The sequence below is a fragment of the Notothenia coriiceps genome, unplaced genomic scaffold (genome assembly GCF_000735185.1).
Source record: "Notothenia coriiceps isolate Sejong01 unplaced genomic scaffold, NC01 NC01_scaffold00032809, whole genome shotgun sequence".
Classification (NCBI taxonomy): domain Eukaryota; kingdom Metazoa; phylum Chordata; class Actinopteri; order Perciformes; family Nototheniidae; genus Notothenia; species Notothenia coriiceps.
Window position 1 is genome coordinate 121,583 of NW_011365510.1, and position 13,128 is coordinate 134,710.

Consider the following 13,128-nt stretch of genomic DNA (forward strand, 5'->3'; position numbering starts at 1 on the left):
CAGTTAGCAGTTGAAGAAGGAGCAGTTAGCAGTTGAAGTTGCATGAAGATTGTTGAAGTCTGAATAGTTCTCCATTGACTTCCATGTTAAAATGGGATGTATTATGTGATGTATCTCTGGAATTATGAAAGTTATGAATAATAAAAGTAATAGCCATTGATTCCCGACCGAGCTGAACGTTTTGATGTTTGAACGGAGTTTCTTCGATGTTCAAAGTGGGAGATGAAGCAGCGCAAAATAACCCGGCGGAATAAATAAAAGGTCGTTTTTAAAGTAACTTTATAGTAAAATGATTCAACTTTTTCATATCAGATGCTGGTTAGAGTTGTTATGGTTATGGTTATATTTCCTAATCAACAGATACAACACAGGCAAACCACCATTATTTTACTTTTTTTATTAAAAACATATAACCCATTTATTCAGATACACACACAAACTGCCCTTTAATTCGATATGTGCAGAAATCCTCAATCTTCATCACAAGATGACGATTGCAGTAGACAGAAATGGCCGTCTGTTACAGCTGCCGGTTAAAACTCGAACGAGAAGATTGTAACAACAACATAAAGAACACACACACAAGTACTCAGCGTTTTCTGGTAAATAATATAAACACAACGTAAAGCAAGTGGCTCATAGAGGTATAAGAATGATCTAAGGTACATTTCTAAATGATAACAAAATGAATGTAGGTTGTTAAATAAAACCAGGACAGACAAACCCTAAATAAAGGATTCATTCCGGTTTGTAAAGAACAATACAATTTGAGGTAATACAGTTTTGTAGAAGTGAATCTTAGTGAAGTCAGTCAGTTATCTTTGGTTTGAAACAGCAACATGTCAAAAGTTATTTTAGGATTTGATTCAATTGGCTTTTTAATTCTGTCTTGCTATTTTATTTGTTATATGCATTTGTGTGTGAAGACAAAAGTGTTACAAAAAGTGCATGAAATTATTTTCTGAACTCAACTGACAGAATTCATCACATTAAAATAACAAACAGTAAAGTAATCAAGTCGATTTTCTGATGGCTTCTCCTATTATCCTGCTGGGGATAAGGCAACAATATTCAGATAATGAAAAATAGAAGGCAAAATGTTGCCTGTTATCAAATAAAATAAAATGTACCTGTTTTGTTTAGAACACAAGTCTTCTTGCATTCATCTTCTGTTTCATAACGGTTGTCATTTCCAACGCAGCCTCCGTACCAGAACTGTGCGCAGGCGTTGGCCTGCATGTCATAGTACCAGTGTATGGTGTAGTCTCTGCAGGGGCCTTGTTCTAAGGTGAGGTTACAGCGAGGGTCCTGAGCAGGGGCCTCTGGAGGAGAAATGGTGTGTGAGAAGCACATTTTCCCCCCAAAATGTATATACATAAAAATAAATAGGCCTTTTTCACAGCAGGTGTTTTGGCTTGTTATAGTAGGAAAAGCACAGGTGTTAAATAACATTAATAATAGCTTTGTTCTATCCAAGTTTCCAAGTAAGCCATGACAGTGAGCCGGCATTCACCATTCCAGGACCCTCAGTAATCACTTATTTTATTATAAACATCTGTACTTTCCATCAGTTAAACGTCAAGGTGATGTTGAGCAGGCTGCAGTACTCACCTTCAGGCAGGACTGGACTCACCACTGGCTGCAACTGGTTAGAGCTTAAATCTAAAGTTGAGATCAGTGTTGACTCAGATGTTGCAGAAGAAGATAAGGATGAAGAAGATGATACGACGGCCTCATTGAAGTCGGAGCTTTCTCTTACAGGCGATAAAGATCTTGTTTTGTTAACTACAGCTACGGTTGCTACCGTGTTAGCGCCCCGCGTCTGGGCTCTGAAGTCTAAATCTTCACCTTCATCATCTTCCAGCTCCTGGAGTTAGAGGACAACATTAAAACAGGTCAGTGTTGTGAACGGTGCACCATCAGTGAAGAAAATGTCAACAAGTATACTTTAATTTAAACAATCCAGTGTGAGTTTTCAAACCTGGATTGGGAGGGGATCAGCGCTGATGGGCAGCGCGAAGGTGTCTCCACGGCCTCGGCTGCTGGTGCGCCCCGAACTTGGATTCTCCTCTTGGTTATCTTTAGCTTTTCCAGTGTCCCCATATCCATTATTATATACAACGTTATTATTGCCATTATATCCATTGTTGTTCTCTGCATGTCCATTAGTACCATGGCCATTGTTTCCATTAGTACCATGCCCATGGCCATTGTTCCAGTTTCCATTTGTTAAACGATTGTAAATAAGGGCGCCATTTTCATCTTCACAGAACTGGGAGACGAGTTTAGACTCCAGTGCTGGAAAAGAAAACATCTGTTTAACCATAAAGCACTTTACTGCCTCTCAGCTGAAAACAATTATAGCTATATTTGAATGGACACATTGCTAAAGGAATGATGTTTACAACATCTGACTGTGGCTATCACCTGGTAGAGTGTTGAAGTCATCAATAAGGTACATGTGTTCGCTGTCGGGGTCAGAGGCAATGAGGTTGAGTTCTTGCAGGAACTCAGCCTGCGTGGGATCAGAAGAGTTGACGATCCCCAGGGCGTACATCTCGATGTTTGCGGCGTGAGCTTCCCTCACAGCTATGTCAAGTTTGACTGGCTCTCGGTTGTCAGTTTGACCATCGGTGAGGACGATGGCTACTTTCCTGACTCCAGGCCGAGCGCTGAAGAACGCCTCCTGAGTCGCCTTTCTGATGGCGGTGCCAGTGTAGGTGCCCTCACCCATGTAAGAGATCTCTCTGATGGCCTGCTTAACTTCCTGTTTGTTCATGTAGCGAACCAAGTTGAACTCCAAATGAACATCCAGACTGTAGAGGACCAGTCCGATCCTGGTGGCATTGCGTCCGACTGTGGTCCGGTCGACCAACCTGGTGACAAAGTCCTTAATGATTTCAAAGTTCTCGGGGCCGACACTCTCCGAGCTGTCGATGACGAACACCAACTCCATCGGCCTTTCCTTGCACTTGATGCCACATCCTGAAAACAATAGGATACTGTCACTGTGGTCCTATAAAAGGGTTTGCTCGCAATGATGAACTCACAGAGAATCATCACAATACTCAATGGAGTCTCTTAGCGTCTTTCAGGTCATTATTTAGATTTTTGGACGAACAACTTTACTTTTTTGGTTTACTTTCACTCCTATATTCACGGAAAAAGCTCTAAAACTACAATGACAATTGTCACTCCAAACAGCAGGAAGACACAGTTAGCGGCTAAAGCTAACTGTGTTGGTAGAGAGTTGGTATAGACCAAAACAGAGCTACAAGAAGAGTAAATATTGAACAAATTAATATTAATGTTTCTCCACGTCTGCTGGATGTATAAATGGGTAAACTATTTGCTGACATGTTTGCAATATGCATTTTCAAGGTCCCCTATTATACTCTTTTTCAACAATATATTATAGGTCTCGGTTATACACAAAACATGTCTCTGAAGTGTTTGGCTCAAATACCTCTTAATATCATTAATTGTAGCATCCCATAAATCTCTCTGTTTCAGCCCTGTTTCAAAAGTGCTGATTCTGTGTCCGTAGCTTTAAATGCAAAATAGCTGCTGCTGGCCACGCCCCTCTGCGAGATGTTTGGTTTAATAAAACACAATGGTTCTCGAGGAGGAGATTCAGGTGATAAGGTGGGCGGGTGGTAACTTGGTTGGTTATTGGCTAATCGTTACACAACCCCAAAAAACATTGAGACATCACAAAGTGGCCAAAATCTGATCAGCTCATTTTCAGACAGGTTTTTATATAAATGGATCAGGAGAAAAAAAGAGAATATTTTTCCTGAAACTTTCCGAATCTCTTTACACAGAGGGGACAGAGTTATGTATAAACTAAATGAAAAAGTAGATTTAGCATAATAGGTGACCTTTAAATGTTAAGGTTTTTAAGCGGCCATCAATCATTACAGCTATAAAACATTTTACAGCTTACTGTATAGAAAATGATGCCTTCAGAATCTGAACCAAAGAATTGACAGAAAATACACATTTTAAATAAATACCAGTTAATGGTTATAACAGTAGCCTAGACTTTTAGTCTTACCGCAGATTTCTTTGATCAGCTTCAAAATGTCTTCTCTCTGAAAAAAAATTTAACATATTATATAAGTATAAAATCCCTATTATTCAGTGAATTTTTCAAGCGTTTGTCGATAAACTCACTGTGAGTCCTTGGTCTCCTTTAACTCCAGGCTTTCCCTGGGTTGGTGAACAATTGAAACATTACATTAATATTTTGGCCCAGTACATAGGGTAATAAGAATAAAAGATTGTGGTTTCATTATTTATTTGTGAGGAAAATATAGTTTTATCTTACTAGTTCACCAGGGACTCCTTCATCTCCCAATTCTCCTTTTGTACCCTTCGTGCCCCTCTCACCCCGTGATCCACGATCACCCTGCAACATTTGAGAGCAATCTGTCAGTCAGAGGCCGGTTAATAGATATCAATACATTGTTTTGTTTTTAAACATCACCTTGGATCCAGGAAATCCATCTCCATGAGGACCTCTTGGCCCAGTCATACCCTGAGATCCTGCATCACCCTGAAATCAGATTTTAGATTTATTGAATCAATGGGGAGCTTTCCACACTCGTATGTAGATCACCAATTATGATTATGGTTTGTTCTGCTAGAAAGTGCGAGAAAGATGGCACTTGTGTAAAGAGTGGTATGATTTACCTTTGGGCCTTGAATACCTTCTCCTACAGGACCAGATGGACCAGCAGGCCCTGCCCTCCCAACATTACCCTTAAAACAAACAAAATAACATCAACTTGCATATAGCATACAATCACAGGATACGTAGCTTTAAACTCACATGTTGTCAACCATTTTATATTTGTGGTTATTAGCTATGATTCAGATCGAGCTGTTTGTTAGAAAATGTTCTTACAGGCAGCCCCTGTAAGCCCTCTCCAGTTGGCCCGGGCAAACCTGGCAATCCTCGAAAGCCAACATCACCCTGAAACAGATTATGACATCATGAAATATGCTCTATGGGCATCCCAAAGCATGCAAAATAACACACACAAACAAACAAACAAACAAACAAACAAACAAACCAATGAATGCATTGACACAAACCTTGGGACCAGGGATTCCTACTCCTTCTGGGCCTTGCTCGCCCTGTAATCCTGGCAGGCCTGGAGGACCCTGAAATAAATACATGTATTAATTAAGATAAAGCCAACTTGAACAGGATTGAATGGTTACTGCATTTTAGCATGTGTGAATAGGTTGAGAAAACTAACCACAGGTCCGGGGAAGCCTTCGCCTTTTGGTCCAACTGGCCCTAATGGACCCAGATGACCACGATCACCCTAATTAAAGAAAATATAGTGATTAAAACCATCAAGATTTTTTAGCTTAACGCTCTGTTTTCACAATATTTGCCATAGTGTTCAGTTAAAGGTGGGGTAGGTAATTTTGGAGAAACCAGCTCGTGTGCGCTAGAATTTGAAAATACACAGCCGGAACAAATCTGCCACTTCCTTACAGAGCCCCTCCTCCAACATACACGAACGCGCACATGACCAATGAGGGCACGAGATAAGTTTGTGCACAGATGGAAGGCTGACAGGCAAGTAGGCCATCCAGTTATTTTAGCCGAGCCGGCTAAAATGATTGGTCATGCTTTTTACAGTACCATGGCTTCCACAGATTTATTGTCAAAGCACTTAAGATATTCATTGCTATCGGGATGTTAAGAGCATTCCATGGAATATAACAACAAGTGTATCTCGAGCTGGTTTCTGAAACTTACCTACCCCACCTTTAATGTTAATTCCCTGATAAAAAAAAACTAAACAAATCAGTATGCTTATTGAAACAATATGGTTACCAAATGTCCTAAAACATTTGAGTTTTTACCTTTGGACCAGGTAATCCATGGCCTGTTTCTCCAACAGGACCAGAGGGACCAGCAGTTCCTACATCACCCTGGAGAAAAGACAATAAAGTCATAGTGATGAGTGGGTGAAGCAATTTCTTCTTGCATTACATCAGAATCTGGCAGCTCTTTTGACTTGTACCTCAGTGCCAAGATCTGTTAAGAGACAGTTTGATGATCCGTTTTTATTTATTTACCTTTGGACCTGATATGGAACGTCCTGGCTGTCCCAGCATGCCCTGCTGGCCTGACAAACCACGTTCACCCTGAAAGATTAAAGTAAAAGTTAACATCCAATTGACATCTTTATACCAACAAAGGTGTAGCTGCCAACCTCCTGCAGAGGACTTGTTTTTGTGGTAAAGTGTGCCATAAATCAACCTACGGCAATGTTTCCATCATATAATAAATGGAGGCTGCGTATTTGATAATAGAAGCTCTTACACCCTAATACAATAGTTGTTCAATAACTCTTACCTTTGGTCCAGATGGTCCTGATATCCCAGGAGGTCCATGTAACCCTCGGATGCCCCTCAGACCCTGGTCACCCTGCGAAAGATCATATATATCTGATTACAGTAACGGTTGTTGTTGTATACATTCTGAACAACACAAGGATTTATAGTGTAATATAAACGCATACCTTCTCTCCTTGAATGCCAATTCCTTGTGCTCCCTCAGCACCTCTTAGACCAGGTAAACCACCCTCCCCCTATGAGAGGAAAGATGGATGAAACAGAAGTAATACTTTTATAACCATGAGCTGAGACCAAAAAGTGGAAATAAATACGTTTTATTTTTTTATTTCAAACCAGTGAGTTCATAATTAAGATGCACCGATCCACCTTTTTCCGTTCCAATATTTTTCCAATAACTACATTTGGATATTGGCAAATACCCATTTCATTCTGATTCCAGTCCTGTTTTTGCATTACATTTACAGAAAAATAGCAATTTATTTGAACTGTAGGCTTACTATGCTTCACATACAAATAGGTGTAGGAGTGCAAATTGTAATGGCTACTCCTTTAATGTTTTAAACAACTTGAACAAATCAAGTGTCAACTATTAATTAAGAAATGTGTATACATGCAATAATTTCAAAGAGTGCAATGGCATATTGACAACTCCTTCAGAAGGTTTTCAAAAGTAAATAGGTCTTTAGAGAAATACATAAATATCTACACTATACCCACCAGAATGTTAAACAGTTTATTTCCCAAAGCCATACACACTGCATAACTGCTTTATTTATTTAACAAAAGCACTTTAAATGTCTTCATTAATGTTTGTGTCTTTTAATGCTTATCTTTTTTTTAAATGGTTTGCAAAGTTGTGTATTGTGTGTGTATTGTGTGTGTATTTTAAGCACTGATGGTACAGCCATTCATCATTTCATGTACTGTGTATATATAATGACAATAGAGTCTTCTATTTATACAAAAACCCCATCAAAGATACTGTATCACTAAAGTCAATCGTAATGCAAAGTTTGTTTCTACACAGTCGGCATAATGTACTTCACCTTCTGCCCTGGAGCCCCGTCCTCTCCTGGAAGACCAGGCAGGCCCCCCAAACCCGCTGATCCAGGATCCCCCTGTCACAGTACAACAGTATTATTTGATTTGATTAAGTTGGTACTTCCGATACGCCAACATAGACCATAATTAACTTATTTACCTTTGAACCTGGCTCCCCAAGGCCTCTCTCTCCTGTGGATCCCTGCTCTCCTGGTAAACCTTGATCTCCCTAGAAATACAAAAAGCAACTGCTCACCATACTTAAAAACCTAATACACTTTGCAGTATGTGTGTTTCATACAGCAGGTGTTTAAACAAACCTTAGGTCCAGGTAAACCTTCTCCCCGATTTCCTCTGCCACCTGGTGGACCCTTTGGACCCTCGACTCCCTGAGTAGTAATACAAGTTAGAGAGATTTTGGTGTGAGAGTGTCCCACTACTCAATGTCAGTTTGCTTGCGAAAATATATTGAAGACATTTTGCCGACCTTCTCTCCTTGTATGCCCGCTCCTGTCAGTCCAGTTGGCCCTGGAAAACCTAGAGGCCCCATATCACCCTGGAAGTACAACATCAAAGTATCAGTTCTCTGTGACTCGCTTCACCACAACATTTTTTCACAATGTCTCAACTGAATTTTACTTTTCTAATTCTTTCAAACAAATCGGACTAGTTTATTGTGTTTGATTCATGGTATGTTCTAATCCTCCATGAATAATAAACACAACATAACTGTTTTGTGTGTTAGCAGGTTATGTGAAATCATGGTCATGTCTGTTTAGTAACTTTTGACTAGAAAACATAAACGTTTTTGTCCTTTTCAGAACATAGGGTGGTGTTTCACTTTATCCTCTTGTGGCCGAAATTTGAATTACATCAGCGAACAGCAAAAAAACATCCCAATCCTTTTCTGATTATTGAAACATTTTTACAAACTTAAAAAGATTACAAAGATGACAAATCCAATTACTTTAGTCATACATACAGCAGAATTTTTTTTATTTAGATCTGTTTTTTTCTTATTTGCGACTCAGGGCTTCTTCAGGAGGCTATCTTACAATTTTTCACATGGGCTGTCAAACTTGAGGTACTTTATGCAAGAGAACACTTTGCATATTCTATCCAATTTGGGAAATACGCACACATCAAATAATGTTCAGTTTAATTATATCACAATTGTGAAGCGCTAAATTATTAATATTTTGAGTTTGACAAATTCATGACCTCACACTGTTCCACTAATTAATGTGTGATGGTAAAGAGCAAAGAAACACACAAATCAGTTCAAGCAGCATATTCTCTCTGTTAGGTGAAACCTCTATAACCCACCCGTTCTCCTTTGATTCCTGCACCCTGCTGTCCCCTTGATCCCCTCGGTCCGCCAAGCCCCCGTTCCCCCTGTGAAGGAAAACATGATATCTGTCAGTATATCACAGACACTTGCCTTTGGATCACAGCCAAGTGTGCATTGTTCTCAGTGAAGAGCGTATGGAAGGGAAGCGTGTTGGCTCCTGTTATCCTCTTGTGATTGATACAAACTGATTCTACGCACAAAGAATGGAACCCTTTTTTCATGCCACTTCTTGACTGCATGAACTTTTGCCAGTGGCAGTGATTATGAAATGATGAAGCTGCTGATGGACGTGTGAAGAGAGTGTGTGATCACCACAACAAAAGCACTCAAGATACATTTTACAAGAGGTCGAAATCCGCAGGGGAGTCAAATCTACTAGGAAGTTTGGCACAGGTAAAACAGATGTGTTGCTTGAGGACATTATTAGTGTTCACTTTCCAACAGCTTTCTCTAAGAAATAAAAGTGTACCTCCCCATAAAAATGCTCCTCTTGTTGCCAATTTCACCCACATGTTCTGTCTTGTGAGAGGAGATGCAATTATTTGTATGCTCTTGGATATGATTCATTGATCTGAATTTATTGTGGTTATGGTTTCTCTGTTCTGCTGCAATAATAATGTACTTGTGTATTTAAACTGTAAGCCATATACCATTGGGCTCAGTCTAGCATTTGTCTTTTCCAACCCTTGGTTTAATCCCAGGCATCTCTATTTGAATGGAGTATTTGCAGAGTCTGGTGTAAAATGTATGCAGCATGTTGCAGCATTGCAGGCAAAAATATAGATTTTTCAGGCTTACAGTATAACATTGTGTGAGTGAGTAGTAACGCTACAGTGAACACCTGAGATGTGAGCCAGTGAGTTGGAAAAGAGTGAGATCTGGTTTCAACAGATGCAGACCATGAACGGCAAAATACTCTCCAAAGATTGGTACACCTTGAAGGTGACCTATCATGCAAAATGCACTTTTGTACGTCTTTTATACAGGAATATGTGTCCCCGGTGTTCCAGGGAACTCACCAAGTGTCAGAAAACACAACCCTCTCTATTTTCCTCCATACCCAAATCTCTAAAAAAGGGGCTGCAACGGATCTGATACAGACTGATCCAGATTTGAACACTTCTATGACGTCACAGAAGTGGCGCTACGGCTATTGGGCCAACTCCACCAATCAGGAGGAGACAGCCACGGAAATTGCCGTTTGAAAGCGCTGGAGACGCTGTAGTACATATGCCAGGCCTGTAGATGGTGCTGTTCTCACAGAATCAGTCCATGCAAAGACAGTGTTAAATTGAGCGAAATGAGGAATGGCTAAAATGCATGATCTGTATGGTATTTTGAAAAATAAAAAGTATAAATATGCCTTATATAGGTATGGTCCTACACTATATTATTCAAATATAGCATGCTGGGTCCACTTTAAGCAAAATCCAAAATCAATATACATATATTAGCATATTTAGCATATACACATGAATTAATCAACAACTGACGCTTGTCTCTTTCCAGTCCACCTTATAGACATGGTGTGATCTAGTTTTACTATTACTATTGTTTTGATGAGTTATCTGACGATAGAGTTGGAAAAATACCTTTGGTCCGGGAAGCCCCTCGCCTTGGGGTCCTCTTTCCCCTTGAACACCTTGTGGTCCTTGAGGTCCCTGTAAACAAAGCAGAGTGTACAAAAGGTTACCCAAAAAAGGCTCAAGTCAAATGACCTGCGTGGGCTTTCTCAACAGATCACCACAGAGACAAATATAATTTCCTGTTTAACTTACAGGAGGGCCGTGTTCACCCACTCCACGGGGGCCGGGAGGACCTGCTCGACCCTGGAATCCCATATCACCCTGCAGATTTAAATAGTAACAGATCATTTAATAAGAGAAACTTAAATAAATTGATATAGCAGCAAACAATCACAATGTGCAAGACAATATCCAGAGGATAATCCATAACATAATTTACCTTTGGTCCAGCAAGGCCAATGCCAGTTTCCCCCTGAATTCCCGGAGGGCCAGATATGCCACGTTCACCCTGTAAGCACAAACATAATAACATTATTACTACTATTAATCAATTTAGAAACAAAAAAAATGAGTCCTGAAAATAAGTCCTAAACCATAAGTTTGGTGTCATCCTTTCCTCCATAAAAATGTCCTTCTATTACTGAAAAATTAAACACTATGTTGCACCTCGGAAAAATATCAAACTCAAAACAAAATTTGATAGTACAGATTTATACATAGATACTGCACACACACACATGCAGGTAACATGCTTCTTTGAAGATGAAATCAATTATGTAAATCTTTTGTTTAGTGTTGCTGATATCTTATATCTTCCTGCAGGGCAGGACATAAGAGCTTAACTTGAGCTTAAGTAATGCTTTAAAGTTTGAGAAACCCCAAACAACAGTGTCTCAAATGAACAAAGAACTGCTGGAGGCTCTTAACTACATCAACGTTTGGATGAATTACATGAATGCATGTGTATCATTGTACTACTTTCTTTTAACCAGAATAATTCACTTAATACAAACTGAATACAATTTACTATTTAGACATTTTCTTATTCAATGAAATTAATTTGTGAAAATATATGTCTCACCGTCTCTTTAGCCGACAGAAACAGAAGATAAACTATATAGAAAGACCACCAAGAGTCCTGTTAATATTTTCAAATGCTTCCGACAAGTCTTCACATGGCCAGACACCCAACACTGACTTCCATGTATGTTATTTATTGGACGAGCTGACATTGCTGACAGCACTTCCTAGTCTGTATTTAGTAACAGGATACGAGTAGATCATTAGCAGAATCTTTAGTGTTTTTATTTAGCTGATGGCTCATCCCAATGCTGGTGAATAACAGTAATGATGGGGAAGACGTTGGCTCATTGCCGAGTGTTCACACAGGGGTTTATTACCAGACAAACAGTCCTCTGTGCTGCACGGTAAAGACCGGGTGGTAAAGCTCCAACCTCTAGTTTGAACTAATCACAAAAGGAAATGTAAAGGCCACAGCAGATGTGCATGATGAGGAAAGCAAAAGTGTTCTAAAAGGGGCTGACCTGCTTTCCCTGATGGCCCTCTGGTCCAACGTCCCCATGTGGTCCTGGTAACCCCTGCGCAGAAATAACATAAAATAACTGATAAAAACTGATTTAAAAAAAACTGATAAAAACTGATAAAAAACACATCCCACAACATTTCAATAAGCATGTTTGGATAAATGTGTCTGCATATTCACAATCAAACACAAGCTCTATTTAAACTTTATAGTTGCATATTTTACTACTTCATTACTACTGACCTGCAGTCCTCTAGGTCCTCTTGTTCCAACTGGTCCCTCAGGGCCCTGAACCACATCACACAGGAAACAAAAAAGCTCATCAGACCAAACACAGTATTTACAGTAAGGATTGATCAAACTGGAAACATAATATTCAGTGTGTGTCGACAGTGCGGTTGTACCCTGTCTCCTTTGATTCCTGGAGTGCCACATTCACCCCTCTCGCCCTATGTAGAAATTACAATCTGAACAGACTTGCATTGTTTCCAACAAGACAAAATGACATTATCATTCATTTAAATGTCTTCAGTGATTATGATGTTGTATTGAATGTCATTTTTCTTGTATATTGTCTTACTATTCAGTATATCCGATGCTATAACAATTAAAGACTTGATCTGATCATAAAATAGTATTGTATCGTATTTTAGAGCACAAACCTGCTCTCCTTTGTAACCTGGTTTCCCCTGCAAATAAAATGAATGGGATGTTATTGTGAACAACCACAGAGATATTGGTTTTCTTACTTTGATCATAAATGTTGAAATGTACCTCAGCACCCTCTTTTCCAGGTAGACCACTTAGTCCTGCTTCACCCTGATGTGACAGAAAGTACACTCATTGAATCATGGAATAAGAGTTACAACTGCTTGTATCTCTTATCAATGAGTATCCTTAAACAGTGACATATAGCAGGTTTAAACAGATTGAGAAGAGAGACAACAACAAGAAATATCCTCTATTTAGAGTTAGCACCAATATAAATAGACTGAAAACTTATATTTTTTCAGTTTAAGTGCTATAAGGTTGAACATAATATAACTTAAGATCAACAATAAGATGATGTTGAACAGCTGTATATAATTATTCACAAATTAATAAACTCATACAATATGAGCAGATTATAATCACGATAAATCAATATTATTTACAATATAACATATATAGATATATATAGAGTGAGAGCATATTTTGAAACAGCACATGCTAAAAAATGTTTCGAAGGGGAGGCACAGTTACAAATTGTTAGTGTGACAGTAATATATATATATATATATATA

At 39.1% G+C, this 13,128-nt stretch overlaps 1 protein-coding gene across 1 annotated transcript in view; it reads right to left on the reverse strand.

Moving 5' to 3' along the window:
- Positions 1-512: 512 nt before the first annotated feature.
- Positions 513-13,128, reverse strand: part of col28a2a (collagen, type XXVIII, alpha 2a) — an 18,045-nt gene continuing 5,429 nt past the window's right edge. The window contains exons 6-35 of the mRNA XM_010789380.1: positions 12,620-12,664; positions 12,508-12,534; positions 12,250-12,294; positions 12,089-12,133; positions 11,847-11,900; positions 10,742-10,810; positions 10,555-10,623; positions 10,369-10,437; positions 8,752-8,820; positions 7,913-7,981; positions 7,746-7,814; positions 7,586-7,654; positions 7,431-7,502; positions 6,549-6,617; positions 6,383-6,454; positions 6,103-6,171; positions 5,887-5,955; positions 5,268-5,336; positions 5,101-5,169; positions 4,910-4,978; positions 4,696-4,764; positions 4,490-4,558; positions 4,331-4,411; positions 4,177-4,212; positions 4,058-4,094; positions 2,428-2,985; positions 1,982-2,298; positions 1,634-1,864; positions 1,131-1,308; positions 513-1,047 (exon numbers count right to left, since the gene is read on the reverse strand). Of these exons, the coding sequence (XP_010787682.1) occupies positions 1,043-1,047; positions 1,131-1,308; positions 1,634-1,864; positions 1,982-2,298; positions 2,428-2,985; positions 4,058-4,094; positions 4,177-4,212; positions 4,331-4,411; positions 4,490-4,558; positions 4,696-4,764; positions 4,910-4,978; positions 5,101-5,169; positions 5,268-5,336; positions 5,887-5,955; positions 6,103-6,171; positions 6,383-6,454; positions 6,549-6,617; positions 7,431-7,502; positions 7,586-7,654; positions 7,746-7,814; positions 7,913-7,981; positions 8,752-8,820; positions 10,369-10,437; positions 10,555-10,623; positions 10,742-10,810; positions 11,847-11,900; positions 12,089-12,133; positions 12,250-12,294; positions 12,508-12,534; positions 12,620-12,664 (2,838 nt within the window). The 3' untranslated portion in view covers positions 513-1,042. The remainder of the gene's footprint in view (positions 1,048-1,130; positions 1,309-1,633; positions 1,865-1,981; positions 2,299-2,427; positions 2,986-4,057; positions 4,095-4,176; positions 4,213-4,330; positions 4,412-4,489; positions 4,559-4,695; positions 4,765-4,909; positions 4,979-5,100; positions 5,170-5,267; positions 5,337-5,886; positions 5,956-6,102; positions 6,172-6,382; positions 6,455-6,548; positions 6,618-7,430; positions 7,503-7,585; positions 7,655-7,745; positions 7,815-7,912; positions 7,982-8,751; positions 8,821-10,368; positions 10,438-10,554; positions 10,624-10,741; positions 10,811-11,846; positions 11,901-12,088; positions 12,134-12,249; positions 12,295-12,507; positions 12,535-12,619; positions 12,665-13,128) is intronic.